Genomic DNA, 15,772 nt, shown 5'->3' with positions numbered 1-15,772 from the left:
AGCAACAAAACCATGACCCTGGCCCTGGAGCTCAGGAGGCCGTCCGGCCCGCCGGACCCCTCTCTTACCTGGCCACGCGGGGGCACGGTGTGCCCAGAAGGGCCTAGGGCGTCCTCTCTCTCTTCCAGAGTCTTCTGAGGGTCACTGTCACTTTTAAAGTATTTTCTGGGCGGAGGCTTGGGCTTGGAGGCCGTGGGCTTTCTCACGAAAATCTCGAAGGACTTCCTCAGCGTCAGGGGCGGGTGGCTGTCCTGCGTCCCAGGGAGGGGTGGGCTCTCCTGGGGCGGCCTGCAAGGAGCCGTGCGAAGCGTCCCCGGCTCCTGGCCCTGGGACAGGCTGGGGCTGTGGGTGGGGACTTCCGGGTCAGAAGGCTGCGGCTCGCAGCCGCTCACGGGACTCCCCCCGGGGGATCCGGACATGTAGCTGCTGTCGCTGCTGGAGCGGATCATGACCTTCTGAGCCCTGCGATGCGGGGGTGCTGAGTTCTTCTCCCTCTCCTTCTCCAAGGTCGGCCGCCCGTGCCAGCTACTCTCCAGCCTCTTGACACCTGCCGTGGGAGCACAGGGGACCCCCCACAGCTGAGCTTGGAGGGCACACAGAACATTGGCCCCCGCGCTCCCAGCGGCCCTGGGTTGCCCACTGCACCCCCCGGACTGTCTGCTGCTCGTCTGAGGTCCCTCTGGACCTGGAGCCTGGCAGGCGTGGGTCTGTCCCGGGTGGAGCTGCACGACTTTCACTTGGGAACATCACTCGACCTTTCTGAGTCTATGCGATGGAGACGGAGGTGCATCCCCGGCTTACTCGTCAAGGGAGGGCGTGTTGTCCCACCCGTGGGGAGCACTGGCGGCAGGTGCCTGCCGCTGTCGGCCTCTGCAGGGACTGCCCACAGGGAGCCGCTCACCCAGGAGGCTGCTCGTTTCCAGGGACTGACGGAGATGGGCTGTAAAGGAGCCCCGTTCCTGCCAGCCAGACATCTGACGCGATGCTTAGCTGCCCAACTCCCTCTGCCCAGCCCCTGCTCCCCTCTTCTCCACAGGCTCCAATCCCTGGGACTCTTCCAAGGTCACATCCTGCCAAACACTATCTCAGAGTTGACTTCGGGGGGAACCCAGCCAGCAACACCCCATTTTCTCATCTGTTAAATGGGGATAATAATCCCAGGGCCACGGGGTTGTTTCAGGGCTCAGTATGAAAGAGAGAAAACACCTGTGAATGTGTGTAGAGCCTTGTCCCAAGAGGCTACCATTTCTTTTTTTTTTTTTTTTAAGATTTTATTTATTTATTTGACACAGAGAGAGAGAGAGATCACAAGCAGGCAGAGAGGCAGGCAGAGAGAGAAGGGGAAGCAGGCTCCCCGCTGAGCCAAGAGCCCGATGCAGGGCTCGATCCCAGGACCCTGAGATTATGACCTTGAGCCGAAGGCAGAGGCTTAACCCACTGAGCCACCCAGGTGGCCCGAGGCTACCATTTCTTCCAGCTGAGAATGAATCGAGACCCAAAACCACAGTTTCTTAGCCAGAGCCTCCCTTTCACTTCCCTCCCATCCAGCCTTTCTTCCTGGGTCATCCCCCCGACACACCCATTCTCAGCACCAGGGACCCTCCACACAACCTCGAGAGGCCCTTTCCTCCAGCGACAAACTGTTCCAGGTGTTTCTTTCCTAGAGTCAGTGCTCCAAGGAGTGGGAGCAGGCTGAAACCCAGCCTTTTGCTCAAATTCCAGCTCGTTCTGGAAGGCCAGGAGAGCAAGGAGAGCCCCAAGGAAGAGAATCCTAAACTTTAGGAGAAAATCATAATCAGCCAAGCTCACCGTTCGAATCCTCTTTCAAGAAAAAAAATTTCTTTTGCTTTATCCTGGCCATAAAGTAGCGCGCCCTCGTTAGAAAAAACATTCAGCCACAAAAAGGAAGAAATGAAAGTGAAGCGTCGCTGGGGCCCTACCAGCTGGGGGGGCCACTGCCAAAATATTTGTGAGTTTCTCAGCTATATTTTCCTGAGCATGAACGCATGTCGAGTGGGTAGAGATGGGAGAACAGAGTTGAAATAAAATTTTGTGAGCCTTCGTTTCTTGGATCATTTGCAGACAGATTAGCCTCCTTGTCAGTAATCTGCATGTTGTTCTACCATTTGATCTGTGGTTGAGGGCTGAGCAGTTAGAGCTCTGGAGCCCAGGCACCGGAGTCAGCTAACCCAGTCCTGTCCAGATGCTCTGTGCACCACACAGAGTGATTATGGGCAGCTTGGTGTAAGATAACAGGGGGCAGTGTGGACTCCAGCGGCTGGGAGCCTGCCTCCCCATTGCAAAAAAAGTCAAGTTCAGATGCTTCTGTCATCCCGTGCTTCCCAAACAAAGCAAACATGTGAGTCAGGCTTAGCTGGTGGGCAGCTAGCCTTCAACCTTTGTCCACACATCGTGCTTGTCTGTGGTCACTATGACATCCCTGAGGTAGAAGGTGAGTGAATGGCTAAGCCCTAAGCTATCTAAGAAGGCCGAGATATTCAAGTCAGAGCTTGCTGTCTCCCTTACCTTCCAGACTCCACTGATGCCTCTCCTTTCCAAACTTGACATTCTCCACAGCCTGGGCCACAGCTTCCTTGAGTTGCAGTTCAGACACCTGGAAATACGAGTCACCTGCTCAAGTAAAACAGCAGAAATGTGCGTATCGGGCTTTGTCATTCCCATCATCATTGTCGTTGTCAACATCGTCACTGTCGTCTTCATCATCACCATCATCATCATCATCATCATGGTCATCATCATCATCCCCATCATTGTATCATCTTCATCCCCATCGTCATCACTCTCACCATCCTCATCATCCCATCATCATCACCATCAGCACCATCACCATCGTTGTCATCATCACCATCACCACTGTCATCATTACCATCACCATCACCATTGTCATCATCATCATCACCATCGTCATCATCATCATCATCGTCATCATTATCACCATCATCACCATCACCATCATCGTCATCATCATCATTGCCATCATCACCATCATCATCATCATCTTTATCACCACTGGTATCATCATCACCGTCCTCATCATCCCCATCATCATCACCATCATCACCATCACCATCATTGTCGTCATCATCACCATCATCACCATCACCATCATCATCATCATTGTCATCATTACCATCACCATTTTACTGTCACAGGTCACTAATCACCTTAGAGTAATAGTTGAGAGTATGACTTTTGGAGCCAAACAGAACTTATGTTCAACTCTTAGTTCCTCCACTTTCTAGTCGTAGACTCTTAGAAAGTCACTTAGCCTCCCAAGCCTCAAGTTCTTCTTCTTTAAGGTAATAAAATAACCTATTTCCCATTGAGGGTTTTTTAAAAAATATAAACCATTTGGTACCAGAAGTACAGGTAACAACAATAAAAATAGGTAAATCTGACTATGTCGAACTTAAGATCTGTGTGTTAAAGACACAATCAACCAAGTGAAAGACAACTAATGGAATGGGAGAAAATATTCATGTATCTCATAAGGGATTATGATCCAGAATGTATAAAGAACCCCTAAATTCAGCAACAACAAAATCAAACAGCCCAAATAAAAAATGAGCACAGGACTTGAATAGACTTTTCTCCAAAGAAGACATAGAAATGGCCGGTGAGTACGTGAAAAGGTGTTCAATATCACTCATCATTGGGGAAATGCAAATCAAAACCACAACGAGGTACCGCCTCACAACCATAACATGAGTGCTATCAAAAAAAACAGGAAACAACATGTGTTGATAAGGATGTGAGTGCCACTGCTGTGGAAAACATTGTGGCAGTTCCTCAAAAACTTAAAAATAGAATTATCCTATGGTCTAGCAATTTCTCTTCTGGACACATACCCAAAGACGATGGAAAGCAGGGACTCAAATAACAGCATTATTCACAATAGCTCAAAGGCGAAGCAGCCTGAGCGTCCGTTGACAGATGAGCGGATAAACTATAGTGCACACAATGGAATATCGAGCAGACTTCACGAGGAAGGAAAGGCTGACACTTGCTACCACAGGGATGACATTTGGAGACATTTGCTAAGTGAAATAATTCAGTCACAAAAGGACAAGTCCTGTATGACTCCACTTCTATGAAGTACACAAGGTCGTCAGAACCACAGAGACAGAAAGAAGAATGCTGGTTTCCAGGGCCTGGAGGGAGGGAGGACGGTAAGCTCTTTAGTGAACCGGAGTTTCAGCTTTATGCGGTGAAAAGAGATGTGGAGATGGATGGCGGTGCTGCTGCCCAAGGAGGAGAAGGTCCTTCATGCCACCGAACCGTATGCTTAAAGTGGTGAAGATGGTGAATTTATGTTGGATGTGTTTTACCACGATAAAAAAAATAATAACAATAAATCATTCAATGTGCTGGACACAGTACCCAGGAAACGGTCAATTCTCAATGCAGGGAGTTAGAACCAGCAGCAGTCCTGCCAGGTCCAGATGGCTCCCCCATTCCAGAATTGAGGAGCGAGAGGTGCCGGGATGTCCCAGGTGTCACCGAGAGTGAGGAGCCGAGCTGGACAGGGCCAGGTGTGCGCACTGGACTTCCCTGCCTGCACTGCCTCTGCCCCACCCCCTGGCTGTCCTTTCAAGACCCGGTTCCATTTTCTGGGCCACTGGAACCCTGATCCCTCGCCCCCATAGCCCTCACCCCTTGCGGCCTCTCTGTGTGCGTGTCCCACCCCTCTGGCTAGAACCAAGCGCCACGAGGCGAGGGTCCCCAGCCGTGGTCCCACCCCCGAGTCCTAGGCCACTGCCCTCTCCCCATGGTGCCCCAGCGCAGCAAGACACACGGAGCCGCTCTCTTTTCTTCCGCCTCCGGAGGTTTCGACGAATCCCTTGCTGGCCTTCCTAGGAAGTCTGCTTTTCCCTCGGGTGCTCACCACGTAGGGCTCCCCAGAGGAACGGACCTGGTCTGAATCCCACTGCCCAAGGTGCGTCTGGGTCTGGCCCGTGATCCCGTCTCTGCCCTGTTTCCACTGGGAGTTTGGAGTCTGCTCGTCAAGAGGACAGGCTTTCAAGCCGAGCTGCTCACATGGTAGCTCCACCATGAGCCAAGTCCCTCTTTCCCTTCTAAGCCTCGGTTTCCTCCTCGGTGGCTTGGAAGGGAGAATTACACTGACTTCAGAGGGTGTTTCAACAACTAAATGCACCTGTGCATGTCACGTCTTTTGGCAAATATGCCCGGCACCTACAAAGATTCCGTGAATAGAGATGGGGAACCCACCAGGCTCCCGGGGAACCTCACCGGTGCCCACGGCCTCCGCCCCCGAGGCTCTCTCCGAACTTGACCCCATGCATCAGCCGTTGGATCTAACCTTCTCCTGGGCACCCCACGGTACCTCAATCTCTTTATGCACCACAGTGAGACCATTTCCTCCCTCCCAAGCCCCCTTCCTCCTCCTTCTCTTCTCCTTACTGTGGGTGCTGTTGTCATCGCTCAGTCTTCCGACCTGAAAACACCCCAGTCATCCGAGACCCCCCTGCCCCAGGCTAATCAGCTCCACCAGTCCTCCCCGAGTTGTCCCCGCACCCCCTTCTCCTCCATCCTCTTCTCACATCTACTGTGTAGTCAGGCTCTCGCCATCTGTTTCCTTCCTCTTCCAGACTCCAGGCTGCACCCACCCCACCCTGTCCTCCACCCCGTCCCCCACCCCGTCCCCCACCCCGTCCCTCACCCCATTCTCCACGGCACCATCAGTGGTTAAAAAACAAAATCTGAACATATTCCATCCACCACCCCAGTCCTCCCCCAGCTCCTCACCCCCGCAGAATACAGCGTGAACTCCCGAGCACCCCGAGGGAAGCCCGCCACCGTGTCGCTCCGGCCTCTCCACTCAGTACCCACATCCCAGCCGCACGAGAACCTGCCACTCCCCTGTGACAGGTCCCTTCATGACTCTGCCAAAGAACTTTGTGTCCCCACTTCCAGGAATGACCCCCTTCAAACTCCTCGTCTGGGGCAATGGGACTCCTGGTACTTCTTGCTCTACCGGCCTCCCTTCCTGTCTCCCCCCGTTCCCAGCACACTCAGCCCTTCGTACTGCAATCGTTCCCGCGCCAGTGTCTCTAGCAAGACCCTGAGCTTCCGGAGGGCGGGACTGTGCGCTAGGACGGGTCCAGCTTCGTCTGCTCTGGGCTGGACTGTCACGCAGCAGGTCCCTGCAAGACGTGCGGGTGAACTGACTGACTCCTGGCCTCTCTAGGAGGGACGCCGTGTCTATAGTCTCTTGCCCGTGGGCTTGTAACCCAGCCACAAGCGTTCCCCTAAGCTCACGCCAGTTGCCCCTGCTGTCTAGGACTTTGCCGGTGGAGCAGACACGTGTCATCACACTTGGAGCAGGTTCTTGGAAATTCAAGTCCAAACCCAACCAGCATCACCTGCTTCATCTATGTCTTGTTTGAAGTTGAATCCTGGAAGAGTGAGCCTGGGTGGGGAAGATGTCCCGGCGGCGTGTTACCTGCGGGTCTGGGTGTCGGCTGACGATGATGGGGACCGGCCCGGGACTGCAGCGACTCAGAATCGCATAGACCTCATTGAGTGTCATGCAGTGCACGGGGGAGTCATTGATTTCCACGATCTCGTCACCGCACCTGTGAAAGCACACACAGGAAGTGGTCAGCAAGCCAACCAGCGTGGCATTCAGACGCCCCGTCCCGGGAGCCCCACTCCGGGCTGGGCTGTTCAATGAGACCTAAAAACTCCACCAACAAGAAGAGCTCCTTTGCCACCCGACTGACCCTCAGAGCAGGACAGACCAGAGCCGTTCACAGCTCGCCCCCTCCCTGCGCGGCCAGGGTGGGGGACACGTGTCATACCCCGTGAACAGGAGTTTGTCCGTTACCTTCCCCCTCCTTTTCCCCCATTAAACTCTGCCTGATCGAGACTGAGGGCGCAGGTGAACCAGCTGACGTGACTAACCCGGTAACTGTGATTTAACCAATCATAGCCGCTCTTTGGGCCTCGGCGTTCCCATCTGTAGAATGGTTAGGGGGAAAGAGGGACGCTTCGTGCGCTAAAGGCTGAAGAAGAAATGACTACCTGGGGAGCAGCTCAAGTCCTTGCAAGAAGGAGTAAGGAGAAGGGCACGGAGCGCGTGCTGGCCCTAAGATGGGAAGTGAGTCATGGAAAATTCACATTTGTTCTGTTACATGACCAGGAAAAAAAAAAAAAGGAAAGGAAAGTGAGGTAGAAAAGAGGGATTTATCCATACACAGAGAATGGTGCAGTCCATCCCCCTTTGCCTCACAGATGGGGAAGCTGAGGCACAGGGTGAAATCGTCTCCTCAGTAACACCGAGCTTAGAGCTAAAAAAAGCTTTCTCTGGAAAAGGCCAAATAATAACTATTTTAGGCTTCGCAGGCCACACTGTCTCTGTCACAATCACCCAACTCTGATGCTGCATGAAAACAGCAGCCACAGACAACGTGTCGACAAATGAGTGTGGCTGTGTTTCAATAAAACTTTATTAAAAAAAAAAAACCAAGCAGGTGGTGGGCCCCAGTTTGCTGACCACTGGCAGGGTTGGTCATCAGCATGGCCAAGATTGAAACGCAGGTGTCCTGGGACGGATGTCACTGCCCCCCCCCCCCCCGCTGTGGTCGGCTGCCTCCTGCTACAGTGTTGCCGTGGGGGTCCCCCTTGACCTCTGCTAAGAAAGTACCCATTATCACCGACATAAATGAAGACCACAGACAGACAGCACCGGATGCCAAGGGGAGCAGAGACTTCCGGAACAATCCCTGCCCAGCGGCAGGCCTAGGAGGGACTCTCATCTGAAGGGATTAGGACGAAGGCAGCTGCCGTGACTCTCATTATGTCCCAAGTGACCGCACAGCAGCTCAGCCAGTCAGCCGCCACCTCCCTACACAGGACGACGGCAAGTCCACCTCTGACTCAAAGCACCACGAAGGCAGCGCCCAAGCCTGGCTTGCCCTTTGGCCTCCAAGCCATCGTAGGAAAGAAAACCTTGCAAAATATGGCAAAGCTTTCCTGATGTAGCAAACCTAAAACCCAGGGGGGAAGACAGAGGAGAGAAGACACCTGAGCCGCAAATATTGTAACCAGTTAGACTGGGATGAACGTCACCAAACCCAATCACTTATGGGAAAGGAAGTGTAGATTCAGGGCTCCTTTCACAAGTACTTTGCCCTGAGATATGTCTGTGGTGTCTGCAAAGATTTGCTTCTCCCACCCAGAAACTGACTGGCTTGGTAAGCCTCCTTATCCACACAGGGTCCACACGCAGACCTCACCGGAGCCCCTACGATGTCACTGTAAATTCTGGGTCAGCTCCATCAGAATTAAAGTACGGTCACTTCATGTTTTCCATTTCCGACTGGAATTCCCCGAGGTGATGCCTCTTGAACTGCCACGTGCCCATAGATCCCTGAGGATCTTGTTAAGTTGTGGATTCCATCGTAGGAGGTCTGGAGAGGAGCCCAAGAGTCTGCATTTCTACCGAACCCCCAAGTGATTCCAATGCCAGCGGTCCAGGGGCCACAGTCTGAAGACCGAGGCTCTGAGCCACGCTGGGTTCATTCTAAATACCTCGTCTCCAAACGCACCTCCTGGCCTTCTAAGAAATTCCTTCCCTCTCCTGTAAATCGGGGTGTTTTTTGTTTTGTTTTGTTTTTTCCTTTCTGAAAACAGAAATAAGGACCTACCGGAGCCGTCCATCCAAATGCGCCACCGATCCAGGAGAGAGCGTGTGGACGAAGATGCCGGAGACGCACTGGAAGTAGGGCACGCTGCACAGGCCGATCCCCAGACCGACGCCGGCCTCTGCCAGGGAGAGCGGAGATAGCACGGGGACTCGTGGCCGAGCTCCGGTGGACCTCGGTTCTCCTGCCACAGGTAGGAGCGCAGGAGCCCGCCGGGGAGCGTCCGCCCGGGACCTCGCGGTCTCTGAGCTGCCGTCGCGACCCCAGCCCTGCTCTCGGTGCGCCCGGGGCTTGCCTTGCTCCGTCCTATTTTCCCCGCAGCCACAGAACCCCTGGATGGAAGGTGCCTGGTATGTCCTGGGCTTTGGCCGACACACAGAGCAGTGGCCACGATCTGCTCGTCGACCGCACCCCACCCTGTCCTCGGACTGACTCCAGAGGAGGGAAGCGCCGGGGAAGCCCTTGGTGGCAGGAGACCCAGACATGAGGGTGAAGAAAGACGGGGGAGGAAGAGGCACTGCCCCCCTACCTTTCTGCAGAGAGACCTCCACCATGACCCTGTAGTTGGCCTTGGCCGTGCTGGCAGGGGCGGCCGGGCTTTCCGAGCCGAAGGAGCTGCCGTCCTTGGAGGCACAGGTGCCGGAGCTCAGGGAGCGGCACAGCGGCGGGGACAGGTGGCTGCTGAGGGCGTGGGGGGCCGTCAGGCGCGTTCTCACCGTGAGGGTCAGGAGCCCCTTTTTGGCTTGCTGAAAGGAAGAGCGTAGCATTCAGCAGCTCTATGTGTGATTGTGTGTGTGCCCGCACATGTGCAAGGGCCTGTCCCCGTGTGTGCCCACACGAGCGCATGTGTGCTCATGCATGTGTGCCCACGTGTGTGCATGCGTATGCAGGTGTGTGTTGTGAGCACATGCGTGTGTGCCCGTGTCTGCATATTTGGTACAATCAACATCCACCTGCGTGTAGCCAAACAGCTATGACACATCACGTGTGTAACTGGCATGCATGCGTACATAGATGTGCTGAAAGGACCGAGTCTCGAACTGAACTCATTATATCGGGACTTAAAAACATCTTTTCACGGTTGCCTTAAAAACTATGAGCAGATCTGTAAATATGTCATCATGAACACATTGAGTGTTTTGAAACCGTCTGCAGATCTTAAATAGCGGAAACATCCTGACCGCAACCCTGATCACACTTGTATTTTCCAAGCAGGGTCCTTTTTTAACACTGGGCCCAGACCCGCATCAGAGCGGCACCCCACGTCAAGGATCCCACAGTTTGAATTTGCAGGTTTGAGTGAAGGAGGGTCGTGCCTGGTTCCTACGCCCAAAGCCCCAGAGTCTGGCTGCGGACGGATAGGAAGCGGTCACCTTGAACTTCTGCAAAGCATCCTGATGTGTGAGCCCGGCCATCGATTCGCCGTTGAGTTCCAGAATTTCATCCCCTGTCGGGAGAGGGAGAGATCACAGCAGAGAGGAGTGTGACCCAGTGAGGGGACATCCATGCACGCAGTCTGGGAGGACGGCTTCCCGGCCCCAGGGCTCTCCCCCTGGGGGGCAGGTAGGCAGCAGTAACTGGTCTTCCAAGGTCCCTCCCCTCTTCTGAGGGCAGATCGAGGGTCCCCGGCCGGCCCACAAGGCCCGGCCTGACCTGTCCTGCCCACCTGGGATTCGGCCCCTGCCCTCCTGCCTCCCCGACCCTCCGGCCAGACGCTCCCACAGCTCATTCCCTGATGCCTTTCCCACAGAGGGTCTGCGCTCCGAGCTTACTGCCCCACGTTTCCTCACCACAGCTCACCGCTCCCACCTTCTGCGCCCGCCTCTCTCACGGGCCCTGCGGCCTTTATTTCCCGCGTCCTGCACTATTACAGCACGGCCCGAGGGCGCTGACCCTTGACTCCGGGCTTTCTGCTGCAGGCCGTTCCCTCCGTTATGCCCTTCCCCCCGGTTGTTTAAAAGATGCTCTAGCCTTTGTCTTGGACAGTCTGAAGCTCCACCATGATGTCCTAGCTTCTTTGCACGAAGTTTCGCACCTTAAAAAACTCTGGGAAGTGCTTGGCCGCGATCGCAATTCGGCTCGCCTCGCCTCTTCCTCGCTGTGGCCTTCCTGTCCAGAACTTGTCCTCCCTGTGGTCCCGCTCACCCTCCATGACTCTCTGACGCTCACCCTGTTCTCCACCGCTCCGGGCAGCCCGCCGGCTCCCGTCCAGCTCCCCGGCTCTCCTTCCAGCTGTGTGTCCTCTGGGTTTGAGCTGGTTACGGACTTTCCTATTTCCATGACTTGCCTTTTGTTCCCTACAAGTTATTTCTCCCCCCACCGTGTTCTTTTCTTTCTTGGTTGTTCACATTCCCTCTTGTACCTTTTCAACGATCTCTTTAAACACAGCAGTTCTAAAAATACGAAGATACTAATGCAAAGGGATATGTGAACCTCTATGTTTATTCACATGATTATCTACATTAGCCAAATTCTGGAGATGGCCCGAGCATCCACAGACTGATGAATGGGTGAAGAAGACGTGGCGTATACACACACAATGGACTATTACTCAGCTATAAAAAGAATGAAATCCTGCCATTTGCAACAACACGCATGAAACTAGAGAGTATTTTGCTAAGTGAAATGAGTCAGTCCGAGAGAGACAAATACCATATGATTCCACTCATACGGGAAGTTTAGGAAACAAAACAAAGAGAATAAGAGATGAACCAAGAGACAGACTCAGAACCCTCGAGGACACAGTGCTGGCCCCCAGCGGGGAAGTGGCTGGGGGATGGGGGAACAAGGTGATGGCGATGAAGGAGTGACGGGCACAGGTGATGTCGGGAGGTGCTGAATTTCTCTATCGCACACCTGAATCGATTGCAAAACTCGACATTAATGGACTGGAATTAAAATTTAAAAACTTAATTAAAATGCATAATTAAAAGTGGTAATTCTATAGTGTCTTAGATGGTTCCGTGATCTTGGGTTTTTGAGGGCTTATCCTCTTGTCTGTTATTTCCACCGGCGCTCCTCAATTAGGGATTTTCCCCACCTCCTGCAGGGTCTCTGTGTCAAACTCATTTTTCTGGGGCCCATTTTTCTCAGGGATTTCCCTACACCCCCGGCTGCCGGGTGGGAGCATTTCCTTGATCTCCAGGGGCAGCCGGAGGCTTTCCCTCTTCCAGAAGTAGCGCTGAGGTTAGGTTCTCGTCTTGGGGTGTCCTGTACTCAGTAGGGATGTGAATGTGCCCAGGATACACACACGTGATGCAGGCTCGGGTCTTCCTTTGCCTGTGGGGAGAAGTCTGTCCTCACACCCAAGAGCCACGGGCAAAGTGAAGCTTCCTCTCCACTTCTCTTGGTCCCCGTGGCCTCTCACAGGGGAACTCTTCGGCATCAAGGCTTCCAGCAAGTTCTCCGAGGTTCCCGGGGACCCAAAGCTGCGTCTCCTGTCCTGCGTGGGCAGGTAAATCCTGGTCCTGTGAGCTTCAGCTCCACGGGCCACTGCATCATCATCTCCTCCGTCTGCCATACTTCAATTCAAAGTTTAAATGAGGTACTTTATCCAACACGTCCTTGTGTCAGAAATAAAGGGCGGAAGTGGGCTGGGCAGAGGATTCAAATCAGCGTCATCGGCGAAGCCACCAGAATTTGACCGAAAATGGAAGAACCCATCCTTGTACTTCAGAGAGTCCAAGCGGAGTAGAAACACAAATTTAAAAAAATAATCAAAATGTAACTAATGTGTCTGAAGGAAGAGGAGACAAAGAACGTATTTCAGAGACGACCATTCTTTTTTTCCACCATGGACAAGAGGTTGATGGATTGATTACAAAGAGGTGAGCCTGATCGACGCTCTGGGTGCACCGGCCACTAATGCCTTCCTCTACTTACGTCTTCACGTCGAAGGGCAGTTGGCACACTAGTTTTAGGTCTGCAGCATGACGTCTCGACAGCTATGTACGTGACGAAATGCTCACCAAGGTAAGTGTGGTCGCCGTCTGTGCCACCCAGAGTCATCCCGACATCGTGGACTGCGTCCCCAGTGCTGCCCTTCTCACTCCCGTGACTTCTTTATTTCGTCACCCGAACTTTGTCCCCGTTGACCTACCGTACCCCATCACCTACTTCACCCCCTCTCCCCGGGCAGCCCCAGCTTGCTCTCTGCGCTCAAGTCCGTTTCTCTTTCTGTCGTAGGTGTTCATGGGCTTGCTCGTTGGTGTGTAGTTTGGGTTCTGCATACGAGTGAAATCCTGTGGTGTTTGTCTTTCTCTGTCTGACTTATTTCACTTATAATAATACCCTCCATGTTGTCACAGAGGGCAAGATCGCATTCTTACCGTATGGCTGACCAATAGTCCATTATGCACGCTCGTGTGCACACAGACACACACACACACGCACACCGGCCGTAGGTTCACCCATTCGTTCATCCATGGACACCTGGGTTGCTTCCCTATCTCGGCTGTTATAAACAACACTGCGGTGGACATGGGGCTGCCTTTCTTCATTTCTTGAGGAATGGCCACTCTTTGACCAATCTTAATGACAGAATGGACTGAACGCCTCCTGTCAGCCCTAACAGAACTGCATAGCCCAACTCTGGGCTCCGTGGAGAGTCCCAGCGCTTCTGTGGCCGTATCTGGTGGGAAGTGATTAAACTCCGTTTTGCCAAATCAATCTTACACAATCGTTTGTGTAGTGAGAGTTATGCAAACAAAACCGTTAGCCTTGATCTGTGGACCACACTTTTGTTGCAGTTGGATGTACCTCATGGGCTCAAGGGCAGATTCTAAAACTTGACTTTGAAAGAGATACAACAGGGGATCTGGGCAGTCATTTGGGGCTAGAATCAGGGGCTGTGGGAAGACTCACTGAGTGTCTTTCCCACTGAATGTTTAGGGTCGGTATTCACGAAGTGAGACAAATACTCAGGGGGGATCGAGAAGCTTGCCTCAAACCGCTTGCATTCTGGAAAGAAAACAGAACACGGTGCCCTTTTTCTTGCCCCCAGCCCCTCCCCCGCCTTCCTTTGAACCCGGAAGAGCACGAAAGATCCTGAAACACTGCAAGATTCTGATTCCGCTTTCCTCCCTTCGTCTCACGGATCCTCGTCTTTACTTGTCTCTTGGTTAGGCGACTCCCCTAGAGCCGTGCCTCCGCCCTCCTCCCCCCCCACCCATCCTCCTTCCCCTGCCCTATAACTCCAGTATTCCCAGGTGTGCAGACCCCCAGATCTACCCTGGGCGCTGCTCCCTCCCAGGGCTGGACCCGGCTCCGCCGCCTGCGGCACAGCCCCACCTAGTGGCCGCCCGCGTGGCTGCCCCACACGGCCCCCCCCCACGCCAGGGCGCCAACCCGGGCATCCTCCTTGGCCGTCCTTGGCCTCCTCCTCTGTCGCCCGGTCCTGCTCCGGGTAAGTCTCCTAAGGCCGGAGCTTTCTCTCTGACCTCCCTTCACGCCCGCCTCGGGGAGGCTGTCTCCTCTGCTCCTTCCTCCTCCCCGAGAGAAGCCTTGAAGTCGAGCTGGAGCCCGGCTCTTTCAACGGCCTCTCCGCGGGCCTGCGCACCTCCGCTCTGCGGCCAGCCCGCTGCGTCCCACACCCTGCTTCCCGAGTCCCCTAAGAACCCTGGGCACAGCTGGTCCCTCCCAAATTATAACAACCTTCAAAGACTCCCCCTTGCTCCCTCGATAAAGTCCGAATGCATTATCTTGCATGATCCTGGTATCAACAAACTCGTCCTATGAAGGGCCAGAGAGCAAACACGGTGGGCTTTGCTGGCCACGGGCCCTACGGCGCAACGACACAAGACTGTGGCCACAAGCCCAAGCTTCAGACCGCAGCTGAGCAAGAGAGCCGTGCCCGCGGCTGTAGCCTCCTACAGCTTTTCTGGGGATCCTGAAATTTGAATTTCATGCAGTTTTCACTTGCCACAAAAGACTTGTAAATTCCTTTGACTTTTTTCCCAGCCATTTAGAAGCAGGAAAACCATTCTTCAGTTGGGAACGGTATGAAGACAGGAGGCCAAACAAGTGAGGTTCTTAAAGGGGATCAGTCTCCCAGCACAGCCTAGAGACTGGCCTGGTGGAGAAGGGTGGGGACAGCTGTGACATCGCCTCTCCCAAGCATCCTGTGTGTAACCCAGTGTCTGGCCAGCAAGGGCTGCCCTCGGCTCAGGGGGTGCCTGCCCCCTTGAATTTTTGCCCCTGGTTGAAATTTGTGGGTGTCCTCAGGCCAAGACTGTTGTCCAATGCTCCAAAAGTTACTTTGGGGGGGGTGTTGGGGTGGGGAGAAAACCCAGGCCCTCCAGGACAAGAAGACGGGAAGGGCCCTCAGGAGGTAGCTCTGTTCCCCGAGCCCCTTACCCTCAGGGTGCCGGGGCTTCTCCAGGCCCCAAGAGCTGGTGGGCTGTGAGCTCCGCAGAAGAGAGATCATATGCGGTCATGACCTCTACTCCTAGAGCCGGGAGCACAGTGGGCTCTCAGAGAGTGTTTCTCAGACGCATCAGAAGCACAAAGCCTGGTTTCCCTGTGGTTGTGGTCAGGGAGGGCAGGACGGAAGGAAGGGGGTGGCAGGGGCACAGAGAGGGGCCCTTGGAAAGGAAGGGAAGGGAACCAGACAGCTCAGGCCTCTGTCCCAGGCCGGCTACAGGACCCGGACTGAGGGCAAACACACCCAGCAAAGTGCCTGTCCCCGCGGCGTGGGCGGGGACAGGGGCTGCGGACCCCAGACGCACGCAAGCTGGATTCTGGAGGCTGCAGAGGCATTTTGCTTTCCACTCTCTCCTATGGCCTCGCGAGTCTGTCTGAATCCTCAAACCTCAGCCAGTGAGACACGGGAGATCTACCTTCCTGCAGCCTTCCGTCGGCCGCCGCCGCTCCCCCCGGAAAGATGGTTTTGACATAAATTCCAATGGGGCCATAAATGCTATCCTTTCCCCCAACGATGCTGAAGCCCAGGCCCTGGGGAGAGAAGAGGAGAGTGCGCGTCAGGAGTGGGGTCCGCGCTATTCCCTGGGCTGGTGTTTGCCGAGGGCCTGCCCCAACCCTGAGCCAAGGCCCCGGGGAGGAGACAGGTGCCTGTGGCCTCACAGACC

The 15,772-nt window shown here is 54.4% G+C and overlaps 1 protein-coding gene across 1 annotated transcript in view; it reads right to left on the bottom strand.

Moving 5' to 3' along the window:
- Positions 1–15,772, bottom strand: part of IL16 (interleukin 16) — a 69,653-nt gene that overhangs the window by 15,059 nt on the left and 38,822 nt on the right. Inside the window, exons 5-11 of the mRNA XM_080809277.1 lie at positions 15,524–15,638; positions 10,061–10,134; positions 9,217–9,433; positions 8,691–8,808; positions 6,485–6,617; positions 2,527–2,614; positions 69–547 (exon numbers count right to left, since the gene is read on the bottom strand). Of these exons, the coding sequence (XP_080665403.1) occupies positions 69–547; positions 2,527–2,614; positions 6,485–6,617; positions 8,691–8,808; positions 9,217–9,433; positions 10,061–10,134; positions 15,524–15,638 (1,224 nt within the window). The remainder of the gene's footprint in view (positions 1–68; positions 548–2,526; positions 2,615–6,484; positions 6,618–8,690; positions 8,809–9,216; positions 9,434–10,060; positions 10,135–15,523; positions 15,639–15,772) is intronic.

This window comes from Martes martes (genome assembly GCF_963455335.1).
Source record: "Martes martes genome assembly, chromosome: 7".
NCBI classification, from domain to species: domain Eukaryota; kingdom Metazoa; phylum Chordata; class Mammalia; order Carnivora; family Mustelidae; genus Martes; species Martes martes.
Note: the sequence above shows the minus strand (reverse complement) of the source record. Positions and strands in the feature narration are given on the sequence as shown.